The following is a 26799-nucleotide window of genomic DNA, read 5'->3' as shown; positions in this document are numbered from 1 at the left end:
AGTGTCCGGTCTAGGTTCTAGAAAGCATATATGGAAATGGACCTCAGTGTCTTGTTATCAAGCTCAGCTATGAGCAGTGTAACTGCAGCATTGAGTATGAAACTTGTTGCTGTAGGTCAGATGCATAGCTGAGTGTTATTTTGAGTATTCCCTGATGCATGTATTTATGTTCTCGAGCTTGCTGTTGACAAAGCAGGCGTGCTTACATAGCTCATAGACACGAGAAGTGGCAGTAACACAAGACACGTCCCTTTGCAAGCTGCTATGCAATTGTAAACCTCAAGTGCAGTCAAAAGAAATCATGTGACAAGTAGTGAACAGACATCGAAAAGGTAATGATGTGCTAGAAAGAGAAATGGCAGGTAATGGGCAAAATATATGATATTTTGACAGAAGCAAGGAGCAAAAGACAAACTGTCTGTTGATATTAAGAACCCAGTTCAGTATGCACTCAAATGAACAATAGTACAACTGCCACCCATGCCCTAGTCATGTATAAGCCGACTGTTTGAATACATACAACATAGTTTTGATGTAATGTCACAGCTGCATGCTGTTTCATGATTTGCACTCCTGCCCTCAGCAGGCTGTTACAATGTAATGCACAGTCTTTGAGATTGTTTATTATTTTCATACTTGCAGAAAATTTTCATCGTGAGACACAAACACTAACACCTTTTCGCACACAAAATAACGTTTTCGGTGTAGTCGTGCGTGGTGCGATAACACACACACTGTAAATCAAGCGTGTACATAGCATTGATGCGCAGTGGCACTCTGAGGGAAGAATTCAGCCTAGCTGAGTGTTTAACAACATAGCATATTGCATAATGATGTGTCCAGTGCTCTTGTGCTGTCACCAAGTGACACTTAATGTGTTGTTCGTAGTGCTGTAGACATTTTTAAACATCTCGCCTCTCCGGCAGAGGTGGTCGCTTTCGAGTTAGATGTAGTTTAAGTAGGGATGACATTTAATGTGTAGCATCCATCATGATCGCTCCTATTTATGAACTCATCTTATTTCCACTATTACACGTCTGTCTCTCGTGTGTACGTATTGTGTACGTAAAGGTTTGAGTATCGATGTGCTGAAGGTTTTGCATAGAGATGTGTATGGTGCTACTTAGAAAAACATTACACTAAAAGTTGTAATGTTGACGCATGCCCTCAAGAGCAAGGCTTCGAGAGCATTTGAATGATTAATTAGTAAAACTGGATCCTTGTGCTGAGTGTATCGTGATGCTATGCTATCTTGCATTTGCTGACCCCAATTCTGGTTACATAGTACGTGACTCTCGCTGTTCATAGTGCTATGACCGACCACAGACAAAAGTCAGCATATGCAGGAAAGCATACTGTAGCGACGCACTAAAACGCAGGATCCTCTGTTTGAACGGTCTCTAAGACGTAGCATAATATTACGAATCCCCCTGTTTGAAACAGGCAGCACAGTCGGCGTGGTTCGTTCGTGTGGTACCAAGTACCAGTGTCGTGATGAGCAAGATTGTGATCTTAGAGAGTAGTGCGTGGTACTGTACTGATATGTCAAGATGCTTAAAAGCAAGGGCCGTTAAATATCCTCATCATAAACCCAGGGTGTTGCAATTCCATGGTTGGATGGTTGTTGGAAGCTGCCACTGTGAAATAACTTTTGTTTCTAAAATTGCTGTTCCAGTTGCAAGTGCCAGGCTCTGTGACGTATTATCTAATGGTGAATTCGGGTGGTCATTTCATGGCAACACGACCCAGCGCTTGGAAATTGCCCGCGCTGTATCGTGTGACCGTTGCCACCCGAACATTAGTGCCAGGAATCTAGCGGTTTTAACTGCTGGGATCATGCTGGGGGCATCGCGGTTGCCCATCTTCGGGTTTCGTCGTCTGCTAACCCACGTGAACACAGGCGTGCGTGCTGATGCAGGCTGTCGCCACCCTTGCAGTGCGGATGTAGTGGGGCAACCCGAAAAACGTGCTAGCTGGCAAATTCCGGGCACTCGCGAACATGCGAGATTGCTTCGCTTTGATCAAGCGAACGTGACTGCTCCGGATCTGGCAAAAGAAGTTGCCACGAAATCACCACACAAATTCGCCAAAATATGGGCGTAGGTAGTGATGGAAACCTTGTGACAAAGTTGGTAAAGGGGCACTAAAATGCAAAGACAACTTGCTCTCGTATGAAAGTCCGTGTTTCAATTAGTATAATGCAAGCAAAATTTGTTCACAGAGCGCTACCACTTAGAAGAAAAACGCAGTGAAAACAGAGCCATCTTTTGCGGCAACGAATGGGATCCCCAGGAGGCAAAGATTGGCTAATGAGACAGCAGGAGAAGTGCGCACATACCTATCGTGGGCATGTGCATTTGGAACGGGTCCGATCGTAGTGTTCCGTATATGCACGACATGATGGGCACTGCTGCATTTTTCAATACCGATTTACTGAATTGTAGCCCACAACAGTTCTCTCGAATGTGCTCCACTGACAACATTTATCTTCACGTCCTTTGGACAGCGACGCCGGTCCGCCTCGCAACGTGCACCATGTTTTTTGCCGGGGCTGCTCCACGGTGTGGCACCGACTAAACACCGGACTAAAAACACCAATGCACGAGCTGATACGACGTTCACTGCTTAGCGCCGAAGCAAGGAAGTGTCCGGTATAATTTCGATTGTAGCTCCGTAACGGAATCGGAAGTTTTGAATTATGGTAACAAGTACGAAATTAACGTAGCGTGTAACGTAATTTGAAGTGAACTTGTTCTTGCATTTTAGTGCCCCTTTAAGGTACTTTTGTCCTGAAGATTTAGGTGCTTTTGGCATTGTTTATGCATGTTTTCATGTTTTTTTTACGAACATAAGCTGAAGAATTGTTTCTTTAGCACACACGTAATCACTAAAAGCACTGAAATCACTGAAAAATCGCATTAGAAAGAGCTTCGATTGGTTTCTGTTGGAATGCAGCCTTTTGCAGGGCTTGTGCTGATCAGTTTAGTGAATTTGATGTAAGCTGAGGTTCCCAACGCTTTTATAGGAACAAAATGGGAAAAATTTGTTTATCTGATACCTGAAGCTCTGGTACCCAAGTTTGTGTAGGGGTGCAAGGGGTACTGTTATTTATTACCTTCGATTGTGCAGGAAAAGTGTGAGCTGAATTATTTGCATCATATCTGTAAGCTTCTGTGAACGGTGGTGAAGACAAAGATTGTGTTGCTCAGAAGAGACATTATGCAAGCTATCATTATTTATTCCCAGATCTCGCACAGTGGCCTTGCTGTTTTGCTCATTTAAACCTACTCAAATGTACATATACAAAAAAGCCTGGATAATAAAAACATTTGGGGAATTGATTTGGTGAAGGTACGTCAGTGACAGTGCATGTGGTCAGCTTCGTGTCTTCTCAGGTATAATCTCTCGTACCAAATATCACTGGAATAACACCTCTCAGGTACTGCTTTCATGCATTATGTGCCAGACTGCAGTGTGGACTGAGGTCCTTTGATGTGCAGATCAAATACTGACCACCTTTTTCTTTCCCATTTAGCGGAAGCCCGGGAACCAGGACACGGATCAAGTAGAAGCTTGACGTCTGCGTTATACATTTGTGTCTACCTCTTTGCTCTTATATAATACTTCCTCCTATCGTTTTTCTCGCGTTACATTTGTCCGCTCCACGTCTCAGCGTTGCTGGGCTTGCATCAAACTTCAGTGAGCTCTTAGGGTGAAAAAGTGTTTGAAGTGACATTCATGACTGCACGTCTTGTAGTTGAAACTGTATACCGATTTGGACTGGTGTTCTGCGATCGTGTTCTTGTCTGGAGTAACCAAATTGGCCTGCTTTTCTCCTCCTTCCCCTTCTCCCTTCCCCCCCAACCCAGGTCGAGTCCGTGAGTCGCAGGAGCACCTGTCTAGCGTGGACGATTTCCTGAGCAAGTACACGACGTACCTCCAGCAGATGCAGCGCCCCGAGGGCATCGCGGTGCGCAACGACAACACATGCCCCATTTGCCTCAAGACCTACTCGACCAAGCACAGCATGCGGCGCCACATGCTGATGCACAAGCCCTTCAACCGGCGCTTCCAGTGTGATGTGTGCGGGAAACTGTTCAACTGGCCCGGCAACCTCAAGACCCACATGCAAACCATCCACAACATGAGGTCGGAAGACTTCAAGTACCGCAAGTATCGCTTTCCATTGCCGTCAGAACTGTCGGATGGTACATAACTCATCAGCTTCTGGGTGCAACGAAGTCGTGCTGCGACAGAGTTAGTTCTCCTGCGTCTGTCGTGTTTTCTTTTAAATTTTGATAGCTACTCTTTACAGAGGCAACATTCATAATGAGATCTATGGGCAGAAGCATACGTGCTATAATTAATGAAATAACAATTGAGATTGGGGGGGAGGGATCAAGGCAAGTCCGTCAGCAGTATTTAGATAACATTTCGAGGGATTTAAAAGAACTGACAAGCAAGTACAAAATGCTTGAAACCTTTGCGACATCGCTCGTGAATGAGGCCTCGGTAGCTGGACGTGATCAGTTGAGGTTTACATGTACATTTTTTAGTGTTGTCTGAAATTCAGGCATCTGTAACTAGAAGCTTTATTTATATTTATTATTTCACTTTGGTGTTTTGCGAAAAGTGTGTCTGGAGAGGCTTGCCAAGTACAGTCCCTTTCAGTGGATTAGCTATGGAAATTAGGTTGTAAGTGCTTAACCTATGAGCATGTCGGTAATTTTGTTTGGGGATGTTCATAGTCTTCCCTGAATTTCTCTGTCCAATATGACATAACAGTAAAGGACTGGGGGGAGTAAATATATTTAAATGTGACAAAAGGATCACCAACTTACTTCGGATGAAAAAAGAAAAGAAAAAAAAGCTGCAATGTGAATCATTTATGCTTAACGGAGCACTAATAAAAATTTCTCGTGGAATGAATGATGCCGTTACCTTGACAACAACAACAAAAGGAACGGGATTCATCCATTGCATCGTTCGTGATTTATGAACGAAGGAAACCGCAATTTACGCTGTCATTGGTCTCTGCAAAACGATTTGTCCAATCATCACGGGAGGTCATTTGGGTCGACCAATCCATGGCCTCTCCGCATTGTAAAAGAAGCACATGGGAAGTGTACATTGCAGTTTCCTTTGCTCACAACCATGTATTCACACGAACGCCATTCCCCAGAATACTGCAGCGGAAGATGCGAAAAATGTCATAAGCTTTCCGCTGTCACGTGGGCGCGAGTGCTCAGTGTTGTGTCTTCACATGCACTGCTAACCGTGGGGAATGCATAGCCACAACACATTCCGTAGCAGACGACAGGAAGACACACACTGGTGATGTCGTTTGCTAAATGCGCAGTATGCCGGCACCGTGTGAATGCTCAACATAACACAGGGCGGAACTTCCGGCTCCGCGAGCAGTTTTTGCTTTTTCTTCCACTGGAGCCCCCTCGGATGTCCCCTAAGTCCCCTGGAGTCCCCTAAGTCCCCTGGAGTCCCCTGGAGTCCCCTGGAGTCCCCTAAGGATGTCGCTCGTGTAAATACACGGTAAATCACAAATGACGCAAAGGTGAATCCTCTTCCTTTTTGTCACGTCTTTCGTGATGGCATCTTTCGTTCGGCGCAGAAGAAATTTTTGCACTTGAGTGCCCCCTTTAAAGTCCTGTTCCTTGACAAGTGAATCTATGGCATGCTCATGGGTAGGTAATCATGGCTTGCAAACTGATTTATGGCTTCGAGACTGCAACATTCGTCTTTAACAAACCACTTCATGATCCGGACGAAGGAGTGTCACAACGTGAAGAACAACATGATATATTATGTGTCATACAAAGTTCAGAATTCTACATTGAGTTCCACAGGGTGTTAGTGTACTCTTCTACATTTTATTATTTAGTGTACATACATGCACATATTCCCCACTATTTAGATATATGTATTTATGCCAGCCTTCACGACACACAGCACTGTGCGTGGTTACAGGGCCATATATGAATATACATACGTGCGTTTAGCTTCTTCTGTTGAGGACGTGATCAATGCTGTCTATGTACAAGTTGTTTTCTTCTATGCTCTATTTTACACACGTATATACACAATCTATACATATTCCAGACTTAAGTTATTTGCAGAGCATTACAACAGGGTTTTTTTAAGACAGGAATGGCCACGTTATTTAATGACTCTCGGGTTTATCGTCTTAATTATTTTGCGGTGCGGGGTGTCCCATGTATAGTAAGTACTCTTCTGCCTTTGTAGGTCCTCCTCCTCCTTATTCATGCCGAGAAGGCACCATCATTGTTTTTCGTGTGGTTCTCAGGTGGCTTTAGCCGCGTCTCCAGGTTCATCAGCGTTCACATATCAAGCCCAACAGCAAAAGAAGCAGTAAATATGATTTGAACGTGAAAATGTTTAGAGATGCAACATAACATCCGTGCCAACGAAACCTTGCCAGAGCCCGTGTTCACGTTTTACTGGCTTGTTGCCCCCCAGTAATTTTTAGACATACGCACAAAGTGCATGACCACGGACAAAATAAAAATAAAACTTTGGGGTCAGTATTATCGCAGGGTACACTCCAGTCTTCCTCCTCGCCCTTGCTGTTTGCATAATCGTATGATTGCATCGTATGAGTCCAGCATGTTTAGTGCCACCCTTCTTCCTTGCGCCTCTCTATTTATGCCGCATGCATTTGACTGCTTTGCATTTATTTGATTTTATTCTCTGGTTCCTATGTAGTCGGGTTCCTTGTAGCAAGCATACTCATTTCTGATGCACAGATAATTTTTGGCACCCAAGAAGCAACCTTTGTCTCTTGGTTTGGTCACAGCAGTTTCTGCCCAGGCATTTCTCTATGGCACTCTTAATTCAGGTCATGCCTATGCTGCATGTAACCTCATGGAGGGACAACATTTAGCCAGATTGCGACTGAGCAAGATGTTGTTTTCAGTCTTCACATATCTGTCTGAATTGAAACTAGGCGGAACAGGTTTAGTATTGTGCATTTCTGTGCAGTTACAGTGTGCTTTAGTTTTGGTATCTTTGATAGGTAATGGCTCTTTTAAGATGCAGCTTCGCTTTTATTTTTCTTACATTGCATTGTAGAGAGAATACTCCTCACATACTATAGAAGGCATATTCAACTTGCATATCACTGCTCTACATTATTTCCGAGCCTCTCACTGCAACAAGTTTACAGTGTGTTTAATTCTAAACATTATAAATTATGTCGAGGACAAAAAAAAAAAGATCCACTTTGGGACGCCACTAATGTAAAGTGCCAAACTCGTCTCCATGCAGTGTCACGCACACGTTCTTATGGTGCACTGTTCATATCCCCTGCCAAAGAACTTTTGGAACACCAAGGAAACAAAAACACAAGTTTAGCAACTAAACTATGCAACTGTTCGTCCCATCCACGTGAGCCGACATATCATGTGAAAGCTTTTTTATAGTTTGTAAACATACAAATTAACGCACAATTTCAAACAGTCATCAGCTACCTTGATGTAGAATCGCATGCAGCACAACAGGCCTCATATTGGAAGAGAGGGAGAACATGAAAAACCCAGCAAAGCCTCACTACAGGGCACGATTAAACAATTTACCTTCTACAGTCCTCACTTATAGAAGACCTGAGACTGCGGCACATGAAAACGCAAAGACAACTCCGCCGGCCTACCTGCATTTACACCATTTTCTCGATGGCTTTTGACGTCACTTTTTCTGGTCTTCTAAATTCTTCACTCTTGTGAGGCTTGGAAGAGCTGTCGAAACAACACTGTACTGTAAGTAAGGGGCTCATGTATGGTCATACAGATGTGTGTTTGATTGTAGTGAAAGTGCAAGTGTGGTGCGATGTGTCACTGTTAACAGGGTTCCGTTGGTGGTTACTGATTGCAACAGCTCAGCAATACTGGCAGCATTTGTGGGTGTTGTACCTTTTAGGGTGAATACACATTGTAGGTACAATTGAATCTGTCGTTTTCCAGTGCTGAACGTCGGTTGGTTCCTGTAGCGTGCACGCGTCTTTGTTCTGAGTTACAGATTGCCACATCACAGTCATAGGTTTAATACACTATGCAGGACAGAATATTTTTACAAGAGACACAGTTTACTTTGTAGACTCGTCCTTTACGAGAAATTTTGAGGCTGTAGTGGAGCTAGGGTATTTTTCTATTTATTGTTCATGGGCTTGGGTTTCAATGAATGTATGTGTGTGTGCGTGTGTGTAAGCAGCGCGTGCGTTCAACGCTGTGTGGGTCTCCGTGTTATTCTAGACGCCAAACTTTTGGAGGTTTGCACAGGTTACAACTGTTTTGGACACAGGTGTCGGTTGCCAGGACTGTGTGCGCCTGCAAAGCAACCTGTAAAGCGTAACGGCAGAATCAACCAGGGCGTTTATAACTGCAGTAGCTATGTATACAATCTGCAACTTTGCAGTCATGTTTTCTTCCCCAAAGCTATGCATTACAAGACTTTCCGCGTGTGAAGTTGTGTGTGATTTTTGTTTGTTGGAAGACATCGTAATATAAAAAGAGAAAAAAAGAGTCGCTAGCAAAGTGCGTCCGCTGTTCGCATTGTACGGAGGCCGGATTCAGCGGACAGTATCGCAGCAATCTTACTCTCTATTTTTAAACATCTCCAGTCAGAAAAATTCATATCTGCCAAGCGATGTTTTGCTTGTCAGGTACAAAAATCGTGCTGTTTTCAACATATTTTCGTTTACAAGTCTCACCGTAGCGGAGCGTGATGTTGTAAAAGGAAGTTTGCAATTATTACTGCGAATGTTTCTGCAGTTATTTGTAATGGCTAAAATTAGGGAACTTCACATTATATACACAGCATGTAAGTAGACTATCCTGGTTAAAGAAACATATGTATATCAGATTGTTGTGTGTTGGTGATCTTTGGACCTGATAAAGATGCTTGGATAGCCTGGAAAGAAACTCTCTCCTTATAGCCAATCTAGCTGTCATGTTTGGTTTTGTCTTTGTACGTGTCCAAGAGAATTTCTGTAAGTGTCGAGGCAGAAAAGAAAAATGCCATAAAAAGGACTAATAAAGTGGGAGAAAGTCATGATGCTGATTTACATTGCACTCTGGCAGTTAACACATTGGAAGGTTTGGTTAGCTCTACAACCTACGGTCCATCAACGAAACAATTCTGATGCCCCTGTGACCCCAATCGTCTGGAAGCGTCCCGTGGGACTCTGCAGACTATGCAGTGGCAGCCGCTGTGACAAGTTGATGGGTACTTCTGTGAAGCACCTCTTGCGCATGAATAAGGTACCAAAGCTTCATTGCTTCTGTGTTGTGCCTCCGCTCTCTCCATCAGATACACCACGTTCCAAAGTTTAAGATGTATTAGAACTGTAGCTTAGTATTGCGTGTTTTCATAATGACTCGGGCATTAGCTAACGAGTTGTAATTTTTTAAATTTTTTAAATAAAATTTTGTGCTTTTGATCTACATGTGGACACTATGTGTGTGCCGAGCAGTGATGACGTCGCACACTTGTGTTTCCTTGCACACATGTCACAGTCTGAGTTTGGCACATGCTACCATCCACAGTGTGGGTTAGCACAGTCTTGAAATTCTTCTCGAGCATTAATGAAGAAGTTTTTTTAGTTTAGAAAGCCATAGTTAACATCCCTCCCTCCTCATTGACTTGTCATTGGATGAGGTTTAAATTGAAATTAGATCGGATGTAGTTGCAGAGTTTTTTTTTCATTTTCTTTTTTTTTTGTAAAGTTAGATTTTTGTTTCGTAGCACACTTAGTGCTCCTCCTGTCTTATGTTTGCAGTGGTAAGTATGCTTAACAAAATGGGTGCTGCGAGTATAAATCCATGTTATCCTTTCAGAGAAGATGCAATACTCCAAGAAATCTACACAGCAACGACACCTGACGGGTGCACTTCGGATGTACCAGTCATTTCTGTTTGGAGAGTTGTGTGGACAGTTCAGTGCTGTGTAGCACTGACGTCGTGGATTCTGTGTTGTGAAAAAAATGAAGCTAGCTGTTATGGGGGTATCACATTATGTATGTTTCCCATTAAGCTCAGAAAGAAATGTTCAATTGTGGTTGACATATACGCTGTTTGTCGAGCTCATTAGCTCACCATTTTCTCTGGCTTTGTTGTTCTGGGGCGCAGGTATGACTTGCACAGTACTTTGCTTATGTTTTAATTTGTGTCGTGATGCTCGTGAAGTGCATGCTGCTTTAGCAGGTGCAATTGGGTACAAGTAATTTTTGTTCACCCAGTCACTTCTGTCTTACATTGTGCGTCAGCTTAATGCTTGCTCTAGAAAGCAGCGAGTAATGTGAGAGACACCTTGGAATGAACTATTTTGGCCGTGCTCCTCTTTCATTGGGTAGTTTTGTTTCCACTAACAGTGTATTCACACGAGCAACATTCCCTGCAGAAGCGGAAGACGTGAACAACGTCATAGCTTTCTGAGCGCGAGCGCTCAACGTCCAGTCTTCACGTGCACTGCTAACCGTGGGGAATATCCTGCAACACAGCCACAAGATATTCCGTAGCATACGACAGGAAAGACGCTGACAGTGTCGTCTCTAAAGTGCGCAGTACGCCGCTCCCGATATTCCGCGCCGAATGAATGATCAACATAACACGGGACGGAAGTTCTTCTCTGTGAGCAGTGTTTTCGCTTTTTCTTCCACTAGAATCTTCCGTAAGGATGTCACTCGTGTGAATACACAGTAAGGAGGCGTTTTACTCTGGGTATGCGTCACAGTGCGCCTCGGCATTCAATCCACAGTCCATTCATTCATTCATTCATGCTTGCAATGATAGACAAAGTATTATCCCTGTGAAGTGCAAATTATACTTTTGACACAAAATTTGTAGGTGCTAAACTGGGATAGAATAAATTTTGCACTGATAGTTTTAATGCATAGTTTGGAATTTTGCCCAAATGTTATATTCCTGAAGAAGTAATTGGGCCCATATTGAAGTGACACGAAACAAGGATGGGATGTACATGAATACACGCAGTTGCACTGTCAACCAGTCTTACTTGAAAAATGATTTAACCAGCTATCGTATTGCTTTGTGCCATTTCGTGAGCAAAATCGGTTGAAAGTGTGTGTCTACGTATAAGTTTGTCCCGTGCCTACCTCCATGTTGATTCATTATGGGTTATATTTGAGCACTGGTGTGAACTAACCCTTCTCTGGAGGGCATCATAGTTTACGGCGAAATATGTATAGCGAGCTACATGTTGTCGTTATCATTTTGCCCATAGAACATGGGTAACACGTCAGGTAGCTGTTCTCCGCACAAGTATAAAGAATCAGCGGAGGAACTCTATGCCTCTACACAATCACTTCCTGACGTTACCATTCGCCGCGTGAAAAAGCAATCGCACTGCAATTCCAGATTGCAAAGTGCCGGTATCTACAGGGCTATACAAATACACGTTTCTTTCAAGTCTTCAAGTTTTTTTCATGCGACTTTGGAAGCGCTGTGTCTACCTGTTTGCCTCTGTCATCTCGTTCCGAACTGAATATTCCAAGTTGCATTCTAATTGCGGAGTGTCCGAACCACCTTTTTCAGGTGAAGACGGTCGTCGCTGGCACTTTTTCTCGGTTCGGCCGTACAACCACTTCCGCGGAAACAAGGATGGTCCACTTCGGTGTGAGCCATGCGGCAAGGTGTTCAAGAACATGAGCTCGTGGCGCCAGCACCAGTATTATCAGCACCGTTCTCACAAGCGCTTCCCCTGCGACTACTGCGGCAAGTCGTTTACGACCAAATGGTACCAGGGCCAGCACATTCTCAATGTGCACCGAGCACTCCACTGAGAATGCAATGACCTGCGAGTTAATGTGCGCGGAAGTGTCGCGGTTATATCTCGAGTGTTGTTTATCTGGGGATGGTGGCTTGCACCTCTTACACGAACAGGATACTATACCCATGTTCGACCTAAGAACAGCATGAAATGTAGTCCATCAACCCTGACAGAAGTTGCTGTGCTGTAGAAATTATACTGCGGTGTCACCAGGTGACAGCCTTAGGGCTCCAATAGTTTCCGTGTCGGTGCACTACCTGTCGCAGTGTAGGGCGATGCGGCTAGCTGTGGCAGCCAATAGGAACAGGTGTAGGGCTGGGTTTAAACATGCCATTCTTAAGTTGAACACGACTATAGTTCGAATTTTTGCAAATATAAGCTAGCATAATATTGGTTGATTCAAACGTTGCGGCAGCTCACAGGCGTGTGAAATCGGATTTGTGTCCATTTGGTCCAAAATCCAATCAATCGGAAATCCAATTCAATTTTTCAGTACATGTGGCTTTATTGAATCTCGAATCTTTGTCTTCAAAGTTTCTTCAAGAATTGTTTTGTGCAAAAGTAAGAACTGCAGTGTAGAGCAGGTTCAGATGTTTCCTGTTTCGAATTGTTTCCCTGTGCCACCCTCGGGCGTAAATTTGATATCGAATCTCTTAGTTACTCATAAATTATATGTTACATGGGTGATCACGTTTGTGTGGCATTTTACGGATGTCATAGGTAAATGTGTTACCCACACTACAAAAAAGAGCTCCCTGTAAGTGGGGAAAACATAAAATTGTGTTATGTTATTTTCTAACATAAATTTACGTACCTCTTTCTGTACAAGGGCTTCGCACTGCAATTATTGAAGTTATCTGCTCTTGTTTTTGTTACCATGTACCATCCATATAATAACTTTATATCACACGTGTGTAGATCGTGGACATACTCACTTCCAGTTCATAACTATTTATCTTGCACACTCCATAATTATTTATGTGCTGTTTTTATTTTTCCTTCTTTTTCATATTATGTTGTGGTGTTGCTTAAAGCATGAATGTAGTGACCCTAAAAGTGGTGATAAATTTATTATGCTAATACTCACACCGTGCATTTATCTATGCATTTGTCACTATGCTATACTCCCTTAGATCAAAACACTGAAGAGAACAGGAAGCTACAAAACAGAAAACAGATGCTAGAAACACTGTTTGTTTGATAGCTCATTTACTCATATACACGTGCGTACACCTTGCATCAGTTCACTGTCTGTAATAAGTTACTCAGATATGCAATAAACTTTCAGACTAGATACATAACTTTCACACACGTGGTACTTGCCACAAGTTTCATTGCATTGTCACATTTGGTAACATGCCAATTGAGGTGCGTAATTTTTTAAGCTCTTTCTGGCAGCCCACAATATTTTTAATTTTTGACTCTCAGTTACTCGAATGATTGCGTGTTTCCCACAGTTAACTTTCCCTGTGGTTTGTAGCCCAGTAACAAAGTTGACCTGTTTTCGTTACACATGGCACAAACTTGAACGTACACAAAGTTCGGCTGAAGTTCCTACCGTTGATAAAGGCTAGTGCATTGTAGTGTAAGCAGAATCACGCCTTTGTGTCCGGAGTATTTATGTGCTCGTGCTCTCATTTATCGGCTGTCTAGTAGGTGTCGACCCACTGTGTAGTAGTAAGGGTTATATAGACCATAGCTAGCATATGAAAGGAATTATATATTCATGTATTCTGTGTGAAATTGTTATAGCTTCAGAAGTTACAATGCTGCGAAGGACACAGCAGTTGCTCTTGTGAGGAAAGCTTAGAAATTGTTGTATGTTAGTGTAGTGCCAAAATGTTAGAATAACAAAGTTATGCAAGCCAGCTGTAATTTTGACATTTTGGTTCACTGAAGTAATACAACATTTTGGTGATTCGCAACAAATTTCTGGTGCATCACATTGTTCAGTGCGATGGATGGCATTTCCTAAAATGTTTGAGAAATCATGTTTAATTTAATTTCTTTTCAATTTAGTTCAATTTTCTAATTTAAAAGTTCCTGCACTTGCACTCACTCTGAAGAGGAGGAAACCATTGTTGCTCCCTTGCCATTGCTTTTGTATGATATTACTGTACATGTACTAGCTGAAATCCTGGGTTGACTGTGTGGCTTTTCCATTTACTTCCACAAATCAGTGCAGCTTGATTTCTCATGGTGTCTATCAAGGTCAATCAATCGAGCATGGAACAATCTGTACCTAAAAACAACGTAGCACCACACTTGGAGATATGTATAAGCTCTTTATTATTTGAACAAGTCATGTGCTATGTTGTCCATATTTTCTTTTGCTCTTGGTAAGCATTTTAAAGTTTAACAAGTTGTGCATCTCCGGATTTCCTTTTGCTTATCCTGGCACTATTGTAACATTCAGTAATTAGTTAATTTCTCACTGCACTATTTTAGAATGTGTCATGCAAGAGTAATTCAACGTATCGGCTTTGGTAGCAGTGCAGTGCGCTTCATAGAGATAACAGGTATACTTCAGTATTACGGTCCTAGATATGACATTTTTTTTTTTTTTTGCTGTTGAACAGCATCTTGCCTCATATTCAAGCGGGCATTAACATAATCAGTTTATGTGTGTTTTTTTGTGTTGTTTCCAGTGTATGTAGATGTACTGTATTTTTTCTTTTTTTTTTCATACGCTACAGTGAGCAAAGTATTGAAAGCATGTATATGGGTTTAGTACTATTTCTTTTCTACTTGTTCAAAGTTACATATTTGAATAAACGGGCATTGGTATTTCAAAATACGTTCTGTCGTAGTAGTCCAGACATTTGGCATAGACTGCATTTTGGACACATAGCATGAGTACATGTGGAAAGTATATTTCGTCAAACTTGTTATGTTTGTCTCATTCTGTCGCATAGAAGCATGTGCATAGTACCGTAATTTCCTGTGTATAATGCGCGCGTTATGGCAAACTTTGACCTCTGAGCTCCGCCTGAGTGATATATGGTAGTGCACGTTACATGTGCTATTTTCTATCAGGGTTGCAAGCTTTGGTTCATAGGTTGTGGGTTCAGACCCAGCTGAAGACGCCGGCAACTTGGTGGCAAGATACAAATAGCTTAGACACGCAGTCTTCCGTGAGAAACATTAAATACAGTGTTGTTTTGGCACAAAATATACCGTGGTGTTTTTCGTTATCACAGTTGGCCTGCGGTGACCGTATTACCACGAACTGTCATCTGATGATAATTGATCTCAACGTGATGCTTCCTTGCTTTCTGAACATAAGCACAGACGGGCTGAGTATTTTATTCTGAAGCTCTCATTTTCCGTTGGTATGCGTTATAGACTGGAAATTACGGTACGTCATACAAATGAGATATCATTTTCTGCGTACAAAAAGATGCAAACCTTGTAATCATTTCCATCCTGATTCTCTTCCTGCTCTATTTAATTACGCCAGTCGCCTGCTAGCTACGCTTTCGTATATCCTTGTTGTGTGGTTTCAATTTCAGTTGCACGGAGGGGGAGCTACATGTTTCGTAATGTGCCTCAGGGGGCCTTTTCCTGGTCATCGATGCATCAAATCCGAAGGATGTCGGATCCTTCTCAACATACCTCACAGCAGTCACAAAGCGGACCAGGTGCTTCCAAGTAAGTGCGTCCACATTTTTTAACTTTGAACTAACTGCGGTTGACTGCAGTTGACAAGGTAATCGGTAGGGGATGTTTACCGGTAAGCACTAACAAGTACTAGTCAGAAAGTTGGAGCACCTGTTCAGGCACTCGTTACATGGAGGTCAGGTTCTGGATATCTTTGAAACTTGCATGAGAAGTCTTTGTGTCTTCTAGAATATATGTGACTTTATTAAAAAGAAGCAAAAGTCCTTTTGGTGGGTGACAATGAAGTCACTGATAGACCTACAGGAACACTGGTTCCAGCATTTTTGTGTGTTGTAGGCAACAAAATACTATTTTAAATGCTACTATCACCAGCAAACTTGGCTTATTTGCATGGAAGCTCATATTTTAGATTCAAAATGTTTCAGTGATTTTCCATCAGGGTTAGTACAGCACGTTTCGTCGGCCTTGCAACAGCATGAAATACATACGAGGCCGGATATGTGAAGTCCTATCTGCAAAATAAATATATATATAGTATATATGTTTTTCTTTTCCCTGTGCAATAGCAAACTCTTTCAACTTCAACGTTCAACTTAATTTATTTATCAATGTTTTCACAGTTATACACGTACAGTCGACCCCCATTTATCTGGGTTTCACTTATCCGGATACCGCGCTATCCGGACAAAAATCATGGGGACAGATTTCAGTTCATGCATTTTAGCTTCATTTATCCGGGCTTCAGCTTTCGGATCCGGACAAGAATTTCCAGGACCACTATGGAAACCAGTCTTTGGTCAGAGTCAGTGTGTGACCTACATTATTGCAAGTGGGAGCGACAACCACGAGGGTAGAGTGAACTACTCCGTACTCTGCTTCATGGATATCCCTCCCTTTCTCATTGTACCCATGCGGGGCTGATGACCAGTCCAGTCATTTGAATCTGCAGCGGACATTCAATCCGAGAGTCCAAAAGTCAAGTCAAAGTGTCCGTCAGCAGATCTTGAGTACCTCGATGTGGGTGGACACGATTAAACGTGTGCCATCATTTGAGATGAAAACATTGTTGATATTGTAAGTTGCAATGACGACAAAAGGGAATCAGATGACGACAATGAAGAAGCTTGTGTGGTGACACTCCAAGAGGCCCGAAGTGCACTCCTTTGAGCTAAAGAATAATGTTCGCCAAGCTAGTGCCATAACTAAGAGCTTAGGAGAACTTGGTGCTTGTATGCTCGTAGTATTCTTGCATAAATGAGTATGGACAGTTTGATGTCCATTACGAAATAAATAGGGGCCGAAATAAAGCTCATGATATCGCGTTTCACTTATCGGGGTGCCCCGCTTTCCGGACATTTTCGCTCTGGAACAATGAAGTCTGGATAAACGGGAGTCGACTGTATTTACAAAGGGGCACTGTTAGGAAAGACTCTGTAATACATAATAGCATTTGCAAAGAATGCTGACAAAGCTTCTCGTATCTCCTTTAAATTAGTCACTGTTACCTCGATTCGTCTCTTTAAAGTCAGGGGCCGTCTATAAACAGCTATGCAGAAAAAAAGAAAAGCGCAAGTGCTTTATAATGTACATTTTTAAAAGCTTATCATTGAGCCAGCTTACAGTTGAACGACCTGCACACGTTTGTGCGGTGCAAATGTCACCAAAGCATTTGATTATCCAGTGCTTTTCTTGCTCCACCAAACTTTTCTGCCGCAGCAGCCGGAGGCAAAATTGTACATGCAGAAAACCTCGCAGTACAGAACTGTAGGTACTCATTACGATGCTTCATCCGGCGTCCAGAAGTCGAATCAAATTCATCCCCGAGTTGGTGTCTCGTGTCTGTTCCCTGCATTTCTGCCCTAGTCTCTAGGAATGTTCCCCTCACTTCATTAATTGTTGCCATTTTTTCTGCTGAAGGAAGACACCAGCTCCATTCTGTCGCACCTGCAACCGGACGTTTGCAACGAAGGGCAGTCTTAACAGGCACATGCAGATGCACCGTCCTTTACGGATCAAGCACAGCTGTCCACTCTGCGTGAAGGAGTTTGCCTGGCCCGGTGACCTCACGACGCACCTGAGAATCTCGCATAGCACCAGACTGCGATATGGGATGTCTCACACCCGTGACCTTGGGTTATAGGTGAGAATATTCTGGTGTATCGTGGCATAGATGAGAAAAAAAGAAGACATACCTATGGAGTTATGGTCACCTTCTCATTCATAATCACAAGATTCCAAAAGGAGCACTTCTCTGTATGACTAGTCAGGGATGGATCCAGACCCGCATTTGCTAGGGGGGGCCGTCATTGTCAAATCGACTAATATTGGAGAGGAGGAAAACTAATGTGTAACCTAGCATTTTGGGGTGTGGGCAATCGCCACCTTTCCTCCCTCCCCCACCCCTTCGATCTGTCACTGTGACTTGTTCGCTGAAAAAAATCGCATGCTCATTTCAGGGCTCTGATAAACTATGACAGTTTGTCTCTGCGGAGAGAAGAGAGTAAAGTTTTAGAGAAACCATGTGATGAACTGTGTGAGTGTGTGTCCACTCACGGGGCAGCAATAAGGGGGTATTCGTGGGGCGGCACAGGTCCACAGAGGAAACCCACGTGTGCCTCACCTTGAAAAGTTGTCCCCTTATTTGAGAGAAGGACAAATAAGGGTCGCTCCACGGGCAAACGTGGGGAAACTGGGGAGCTGCTTGGACAGCGTGTAGCACTTGTAGTGCCCATCTTCGAGATGGAAGGATTCATTCAGCTCAAATTTGGCGTTTCGTACAGTCAACCCTTGCATTTACAAACGGTCCGTTGCGGAACAAAACACTTCCCTTGTATTCCTCCCTCGGTTTACGAACCTCGATTTCCGAACTGTGAACAGTTTTTTTACCTCAGTTTACAAACGGGCTGAGTCATTAACACATGAATTGGTGCATAGGATGCCAACTAGGATTACCCCATGTCTTACTCTGGAGCCCGAAAGATAAGAAAATGAACTTTGCCTCTGTGGCATGCCAGCGGCTGTCATTTTAAGTCGAACGTCACAATGGATGCATTGCGAGGTTGGAAGCGCGAGAGATTGGCACTGACCGCAGGTGCCAAACGGGATACCTTTCGTTGGAAGCAGCTGGATCAGCGAGGAACCATCCGCAGAATGTGAAGTAGTATACTTTGAGGATAGGAGTGACGAGAGCAGCGTCAGCGTCTCGCCTCAGCACAACTGAGAGTGGAGAGTCAATGACACAGAGCATCATTTCTAACTATATAATGTATACCACTATCTGTAAAGTAAATAAATCTTATAAACTATCATAATGGAGTTCCTGTCATTCTCCTCGATTTATGAATGCCTCGTTTTATGAAAGATTTTCCGAGGAATGCATGCCGTTCATAAATGGAGGGTTGACTGTACATGCGCATGTTTCATGGAATCAAAGAGCATCAATTTTTGTTCCATGTGTGTAATACAAGATAATTTCCATGAGAGGAACCGCTTTGTCATTTGTTGAGTAAAAGGAGTTTTTGTGCAACCTTTTCTTCGAGATTTGTTTTATTGGGCAGACCATAATTTTTGTTGGAAGTAATTATTGATAGTTAACGAAATGCAGTTCTACTTGAACTGCTGGAGCTACGTAATTTTTGGGCTTCTCAACACAGTTAGAAAGTTTGTCCCAGTGCCTCCTCAAGACAAAGTGCCCCATTTGTAAAAATGTGATTCACACCTGAAGTGAACTGAGGTATAAGATTATTGAAATGAATATCAAATTAACCACACTATGGCAAGGCGAAGTGAAAGCCAAACTCTCAAGCCTTTCTAAATGTTTCTAGCTGCCAAGTTCAAGCCAATGTCCACCATTTTTCAATATAAATAAACAAATATTATAATACGCCTGTTTTCTACCAAACCTTTTAATTTTGTTCTATCTTGGTCTTTCAGCCATGCATCTCCAAGTGCAGCTTCATCTCAAAGCCACAAGTGCAGTGGATGGATGAAATATGCTGTGTTTCGGCCAGCAACACATTGTTGTACACACAGGATTTTTCACGATGTTTCCTACGGTGATATATTGGTTGCCCCATTGACCTGAGAGATTATATTGTCAGTATCTACCAGTAACACACAGTATTAAGGCACTAAGTTTGCGTAACATTGACCTTATACATGATTTATCAAAATAATTATTATTTATTTTTAACTTACTACCACTTTAGCACACACTGAACAAAGTGCCTAGTGGTGAGTAGCCTACTTCGTAGCTGCCTTACTCAGTGTGAAGTGTGTGAGAATTTGGCGAAGAATTTCAAAGAGATTACTCTGTAACAGATGCTGCTTTTGTTACAGGTCACTGTGTGAAGTCTGTGTTAAACAGAAATAATTATAAGAGACAATTTTTCGACCAGCTGTGTCAGCATCACAACCCGAAGCTTCCGGAGGCTTCTAAGTGCAACGGTTACTGCACAATACAAGCTCTCGTCGAACGCATGTTCAGCGTGTGAACTCAGTTTCGTATGATGCAGTGTTGTTTATACGTACTCTTTAATTTTACACGCATTTACATATTATTTAGCATATTGCAGCATTTTGCACTGTCACAAATACTCATAGCATTACAGCTCTGCACTTTGAACGAATGTATGATATTCTTTGCACCGGTTTGGCTGCTCTTGTGATACATAATTACCGTCCTAGTTTGGGTTTTTTTTAGAGATGCGTCAACCGAATCCTCGAATCCTAGGCAGGGATTCGAGATTTGGGAATCCGAATCCCAGTGCCCAAAACGGCGAATCGAATCTATTTAATCCACCAACCACGATTGTTTGTTTCTTTTTCAAGTTTGCGCCCCCAGAGTCCGCCGAAAGCCTCGTTGACCGACGGGTGTTTTCTTGTTTGTTTGTTTACATTGCTTTGGACTGAGAGTTCAGGCAGGAACTCTTACATTACAAGTTTAAAAGTAACATGGTTTTGCCTTTGATTGTTCCTTAGTTTTATGGAAATGATTCAGACTTGAGAATCTATGTATTTCTTGTGGTCAATGAACAACATGTTAAATAAATTACGTCTAAGAACTATATGGGTAAATTTTCTCCCGAAACTGAACTAGTATTTAATTTGTTTTTCATTAAACAAATGTATCGTATTCTGCTTCAAAGCACTTTTCAGTAAAGGTTTCTTTTCTTTTTTTTCCTGGCTTTTTAAGGTCTTTTTAAAGAAAGGATTCGAAAGATTCGTGGATTCGCAGAACCTTCCTTGGATTCGGATTCGGATTCAGGACATTCTGGATTCGTCTCATCTCTAGTTTTTTTCTTAGCTCTTCCAGCATTAATATGAGACTTGCAATCCCAGTTGACACATATAGGGGTGTGCATGTTTTATGTGTAACGTTTCATGACTTAGTTTGGAGTTCGTTTCAGTGAACCTTCATTGATTCCAATTTAGTATAAAGAAGTTCTTGAATTGAGAAAGTTTCACGAACACTTAATTTGCCTTTGCATGTTGTTTCGTAGAGGAGATGGTATAAAATGTGCAAACCTCGAGCTGCAGTAATTTTTTTTTCAGCGCGTAGCGCTTGTGGTGCTCTTCATAGCACAAGTGTTTGATTCTTCTGGTTGTAAATGCAACAAGATTGTTAGCAACTAATGAGCAGGGCATCACGAGGTGAGATCTATAATATGAAGAAAATATTTGGTTTATTTCTCCAGGATGTGTACGAAGCAAGATGTGTTTTCCTGCAGTGTATGTTGATCGAAATGTCACATCTGTGGTACAGTTATCTAGATGGTTGAATTGCAAGTCTTCTCCTGAGTCACATGTCCTCCGCTATATATATATTTCCTGTGAGCATTTTTACTGGATGCTGATACTGACTGTTCCATGTCTACCTGTACACAAATCTTCGGTGCAAAGCAGGGCAGACACCCTTTGTGGGCTATCAGTTTTACATCTGGCATTTTTCCAGTCAGTTCTCTAACTGTTTTTTGTGAGACACTTCTGACAATTTCGAAAATTCCAAGAAATTTCAGTGCTCCTGGTGCACACAGTGCCACTTATTGTTATGGGAAAGAGAGCACAGCTCTTTACTTTATGTTTAAGCATCCTTGACACCTCTCTGTCTATGAGCAGAGAGGAGAAATTAGGTTTGAGGACTTTCTTCTCCTTCTGAGAACAAAGTTTCCACAGTTCCAGGCTGTGGTATGCTCTCCTGGATTTCCTGGAGGCGTATATATGCATTTTCTTTTGCTCCCTGGCTAGTTTGAAAAATTCTGACGCCAAGGGTGGCTGCCCTTGATCATGAAGCCCAGTGGTACCTGCGGTATTTTTGTCACTGATATATGCAATCTCATTTAGCATCCTGTCACACTGTCTCTAGGCCTCTCCAGTTGAAGTGTTAAGCTCATCACATGCTAGGTATTTGAGATGTCATCCAAAACTTGTTACATGAAGTGCCTTCTATTAATGCATTGTACCACGACACCTTTCAATGTATCTGTAAAGCTACCTCAGGTTATTTACCACTTGATTATCTCTACCGTTGTTTCCGAAGTGCAAAAGGTTGTAACTAACGAAAAATAAAAAACTTCCAGACGATTACGACGAGGTGGAAGACTTTGAAGAAGAAAGCAGCGAAGGTGAAGAGGTAGAGGTTGAGGAAGACGGAGGCCAAGTACTGTTCAGGAGGGTAGCCGTCACGCAGGTCTCCCCCTCGCCACCTCCCTTGCATCGAAAGGTGTTGCTTAAAAACGACACTCCCAAGTCCCCTGCCGACTCTGATGACGCCTTACTGTTGAAGCGGATCGTCTGTCCGATATGCATGCACAGCTTTGCCAACAAGGCAAACTTCAAGAGGCACCAGTTGCTGCACTGGCCTGTGAGAAGAAAGTTTCCTTGCTTCCTGTGTCCGAAACAGTTCAATTGGCCGGATGATGTGAAACGGCACATCCGCTGCGTGCATCACCTCAACGTTGATCCCAAGACGAAGCAGAAGGGAAGCGAAGATGGCAGCGGTGATTGAAGTGGTGAGTCGAGGTTTACTAGAGCAGTGGCGTTAGCGAACCTGTACAACGACCAACTAGAACAGGGTCACATGATCGAAAGGATGCTCCTAACTCGTTGTTACAAAGTGTGGGTTGTGGAAACGTGCAGCCGTCCCAACCCTAGGTCCTTCCATTACTGTGCGTTGAATGTGGTGAGCCCATTGAACATGACGGTAAACTGCTTCTCATCTTCTTTCAGTGTGCATGACTGCTGAATCTCAGGTTTTGACAAAAGTGGAACAGACAGTGTGTGAAAGTCAAGAACCAGAACGTCAAGAAAATGTTGCCTGACTGGCCGAGAAGCAATCTCTTGAGACATCGAGACATGAAGTTTTGCTTCCATTTTATAAGGATAGCGCTTTTCTGCGCAAGACATGAATTTTTAGGTTACTTTTGTATCTATTGCTCAAAGTGCTGAATAGATTAATCAGTTACTAACATATGTTTCGGTTGCTGGATAAGAACAGACAATAATGTGCAGTGCATCCCGACATGACAGACCTTGCCTTGTCTGTTTATGTTGCAGGCGTGGTTTATCTTGCCAGTGCCTATCACTTATCCACAGTGAACAAGCAAATTTCTTCACGATATAAAAACCCATAATTTGTTCAATTTTTTTCCTGTTTTCTAGATTTTCGTGCAACTTTATGAGCCTGACACAAGTTTCTGTTCACTGTGAGATGTATTTGAAGCCTCACACTTACGTAAGCCATATTCGAACGCCGTAGCTATGTGATACAGTTGAACCTCGATATAATGGAATTGCAGGCAACACAATCCCAATCAGTCGCAGTCACTGCTGTCGACGATCTTTTGCCTTGCCGAAAAGGATGGTTGAGGAGAGATACAGAGTAGAAAAGCCCTGCAAAAAGCAGACCATGCCTTTTGCTTTTTTATTTCTTATTACATTTTTTTTTTTTTTTTTTTCTTTGAGCATGGTAGGGATGGAGTAAATTCTGTATTGGGAACTTTTCTTTGGTTGTATCAAGATGCAAAATAAAACTCTCTCGTTCTAGCGGGAGTTAAAATGCCTTGCCCCCTATGGAAGCCTGACGGGGAACGTCAATTATTTTGTCGTACCGCAAATTTCGTTGTATCGCGTTTAGCTGTGACGAGGTTTGACTGTGTATCTTGATTGTCTGTTGTTTTATCCAAGCAGCCGTATCGTATACGTACTAAAACTGGGAACCTGGAATTCAAGACGCCATATGCTTTGTCCATACTGTGGTTTTCACTAAAGTGGGCCATGCACGGCTGCCTAGTTTTTAAAGCATTGATGGAATTGTGTGATATCTTTTTGTAATATGCCTCAGTAGCTGTCAACCTGTGTTCTTGTTGTGTATTTTAATGATGTTTAGGGCATTGAGAACTAGGTGAACTGTCGAGATTTCTTAGTTTTAGGAGTTGGTGTTGAGATTGCTTGCTCTAGCGTTCCTGGTAGTGAATACATTCCATTGTGTGTAGAAGTGATTTGAAGCAGATTCATTGTTTGCTTTGATCACTTGCATGGTGCCATGGTGTCGATTAACAAGAAGTGTGCTCTTTTGAATGTCTCTTTTTTAACAACATGCATGTTTTTAGTGCTCCTAAAGAGTACCGATAGTAAAGTGTCATGGACAAAGTTGTGTCCTTTAAAACTTCCATGAAAGCTAACTTTGTACATGATTTGATTTTCTTAAATGTTGATGTTCCAGTAGGCTACCAGAAACACAACACTGTTATTGAAATATTCGGTTAATTACAGATATATATGTACCGTATTCCTAGCCTCTTTGATATCTTGAGCATTGCAATATTGCATCCTTTGGTTGTTCAGTTAAACCTTGGTCATAGGTTACATGCATACTACCAGTGTACGTGCATATCAGATCGCTTCAGAAAAAGCAGTATCAAAAGGTAGTGTGACTCGACTGAGTTTTTAGTGCTTGACTTTTGTCATTTGTATTTCCATGTTTTACTTCTTTTTGGGGTGTTAAGTGGTGTTGGTTTCAGGGCTATTTTCCGTACCTCCGTTTGTGTTCTCTGTTTTTAGTACTTTGCATGTCGACGTAATCCACATTTTGTGCGCCTTTAAAATTTAATTTTTTGCAAATAAAATATTCTAAAAATGATTATAATTGATCCATATTTTATGATGCAGAAAATGAAGCATGGCCATGCTACAAAAGCAGTACTGTTTTCAAAGTACTATGTATGAGCTTAGTGCTTCAGCAACTTCAAGATTTGTCAGTGTGCTATGCTAAATTTTGGCAGGGGTATGTTTGCAAAGTCCAAAGACTAATGGAATCTGGACGATAGCAATCTCCACTCAATGTTTCTTCACCGATTATGCGCCCCTGCCTACCCTCGCTGTTGTGCTGCTGATAAAGATGCGGAGCAGTCCTTTGCTGCTGTGGTACCAATGGTTTAGATTACCTGTAACTAACTCCCTCTTGCAAATCTGTTTATATTCCGTAAGATGATCTGAACAAGCTCTATTCGTATAGGCAGCTGTATAAATAACCCCCACAAGGTGTTGCAAAAGAATAGTGGAGGAAGTCTTGACGGGGAGTCTGGTTTTTCTGAGATGCAGAAGACAGAAGTTGTGTATTTATGGCTGATGTGTGGGCACATTGTTGTGCACATTTATGAAAAGTGGAAAGTGCTTGTGTCCCATGACACGGCTGGCTGAAATGCCCAGTACTTAGTAGCTTATTAGTTACATGTGTGCTTTTGAATTTTAAATGTGAGTGCTTTGTCGTATTTTTGTTTCCGGTAGACTGACGTTGTGTGTATTCTTTCTCTCTGTGTACTGAATTACTGAATATGTCTCCCTCGTTTTGGTTCCTCGGGTGAATTCATTTTTTGTGCATTTCTGGTTCATCGGTTCGACTGGATGGGCAGATGCAATAATGAGGCAGGTCAGCCTGCCTCAGTTGGTTAGAATGCTCTGGTTAGAAAATTGTCTGGAGAGCCTGTGCCTTGTCCCTTCTCAGTGTCTGAAGAGGTAGCTTTCATGCGGGGTAACCATTATGAGGCTAGCAGCAATGTCTCAACTGTAGTAAAATCCTTCTAGAGCCTCGCTGGTAGATGGGGCTGACTGTTCTTTTCATCATCTTGTTGCACACCATTTTACTATTCCATTATTGTACTGATACTATTACATTTTGCTTGTGTGTCTACAAGCACTGTGATATCAAAATGAGAGAACAAGCCTGTTCTCGTTTCCACCAACTTTATGCAAGGTAGCTGTATGTCCTAGTGCCACCACGAGAATGTCATACGGTGGCCAGGATTTTGGACCAAATCGCGGACTTTCAGGCCTTGTTCCCCCAATCTGCAGCTGTCAGTCTTGCCTCACCATTGCATCTGCCCGTTGCCCTGCATGTGTGAAATCTTGTTGGAAGTCCCTTCAGTAGTGTATGTTTCAGCAAAGTTACTGTACATGCTTTATTAATAAATCTTCCCTCTCCCCTCCCCAGAACCGAAGCCCTTCTTGGGCAACATCCGCTATCCCAGCAGCCGCTCTCCGCCGTCGATGCTGTCCATGTCTCAGTTTTCTTTCCTTCACGGCCACGACTCGCAAGCCGCACGCGAAGACCGCTACATCTGTGATATCTGCAACAAAAACTTCTCGACTGCATTCACCATGCGGAGGCATCGAGTCATCCACAACCCAAACTTTCTCAAGTACCAGTGCGCCTACTGTCCACGGAGGTTCAACTGGGCGGACAATTTGCGTTCCCACGTCCAGGGCGTCCACGGAGTCAACGTCCCGTCAGCCCGCGGAAGAAGGGGACGCCCACCGCGGCATGCCTCGCATGACACTTCGTCATTCATGTGAGGCGTGGAGAGAGTCACATAGAACTTCCTCCTGGTAAGAAGGCAGCTTCGTTTGAGATGAAATGTTATTATGTGGCAGTTTGTGTATGGGTGGGACAAATATATGTCGCTGTGAATTGTGGGTACGGTTGATAGAGAGCCATCCGGATGGGGGGGCAAAGGGCCGGCTTTCTGGCAGACTTTCCCAGTAGATGCCGGATGGTAGCTTGTGATAGCTGGTAAGGTCTGGCAACAAGGCTTCCGCGGAAGACGATGTGTGGAACGTGGGAAGTTACTTTTTGTTTTACGGTTAACATGTTGATTGTCGTAGCTGCTCGTGGCGTAACATACAGCGGGACAAGACACACCGGTAGTCACAGGCACCTGTCGTTAATTGTGCCATGGACTTGGACATGCTTCTCGTGCCCATATTTATTTTATTTTTGTAAATTGAAGTCAAGATAAGAGCAGTAGTTAAGTTTTGTTTTGCTTTTTTCCTGGAAATTTTAGCACAGGAAACAAAACTATGTGACAT

At 42.7% G+C, this 26799-nt stretch overlaps 1 protein-coding gene across 1 annotated transcript; it reads left to right on the top strand.

The window, feature by feature from the left end:
• The first annotated feature begins 355 nt into the window (after positions 1 to 355).
• LOC135389715 (zinc finger protein 99-like) lies at positions 356 to 26286 on the top strand. Its single transcript, XM_064619747.1, has 5 exons — positions 356 to 362; positions 3870 to 4208; positions 11580 to 11759; positions 22014 to 22433; positions 25925 to 26286. The coding sequence occupies exons 1-5, from the start codon at positions 356 to 358 to the stop codon at positions 26284 to 26286; spliced, it is 1308 nt and encodes a 435-aa protein (XP_064475817.1).
• The last annotated feature ends 513 nt before the right edge of the window (positions 26287 to 26799 follow it).

This window comes from Ornithodoros turicata, chromosome 3 (genome assembly GCF_037126465.1).
Source record: "Ornithodoros turicata isolate Travis chromosome 3, ASM3712646v1, whole genome shotgun sequence".
Classification (NCBI taxonomy): Eukaryota; Metazoa; Arthropoda; class Arachnida; order Ixodida; family Argasidae; genus Ornithodoros; species Ornithodoros turicata.
This window is presented reverse-complemented; position numbering and strand designations above follow the sequence as displayed.

Excerpts from the sequence above, each read along its gene's own strand:
- LOC135389715 (XM_064619747.1), top strand. Across the intron at positions 4,209-11,579 it reads GCCGTCAGAACTGTCGGATG|GTGAAGACGGTCGTCGCTGG; the intron begins GTACATAACTCA and ends CACCTTTTTCAG. Across the intron at positions 11,760-22,013 it reads CTTCCCCTGCGACTACTGCG|ACGATTACGACGAGGTGGAA; the intron begins GCAAGTCGTTTA and ends AAAAACTTCCAG.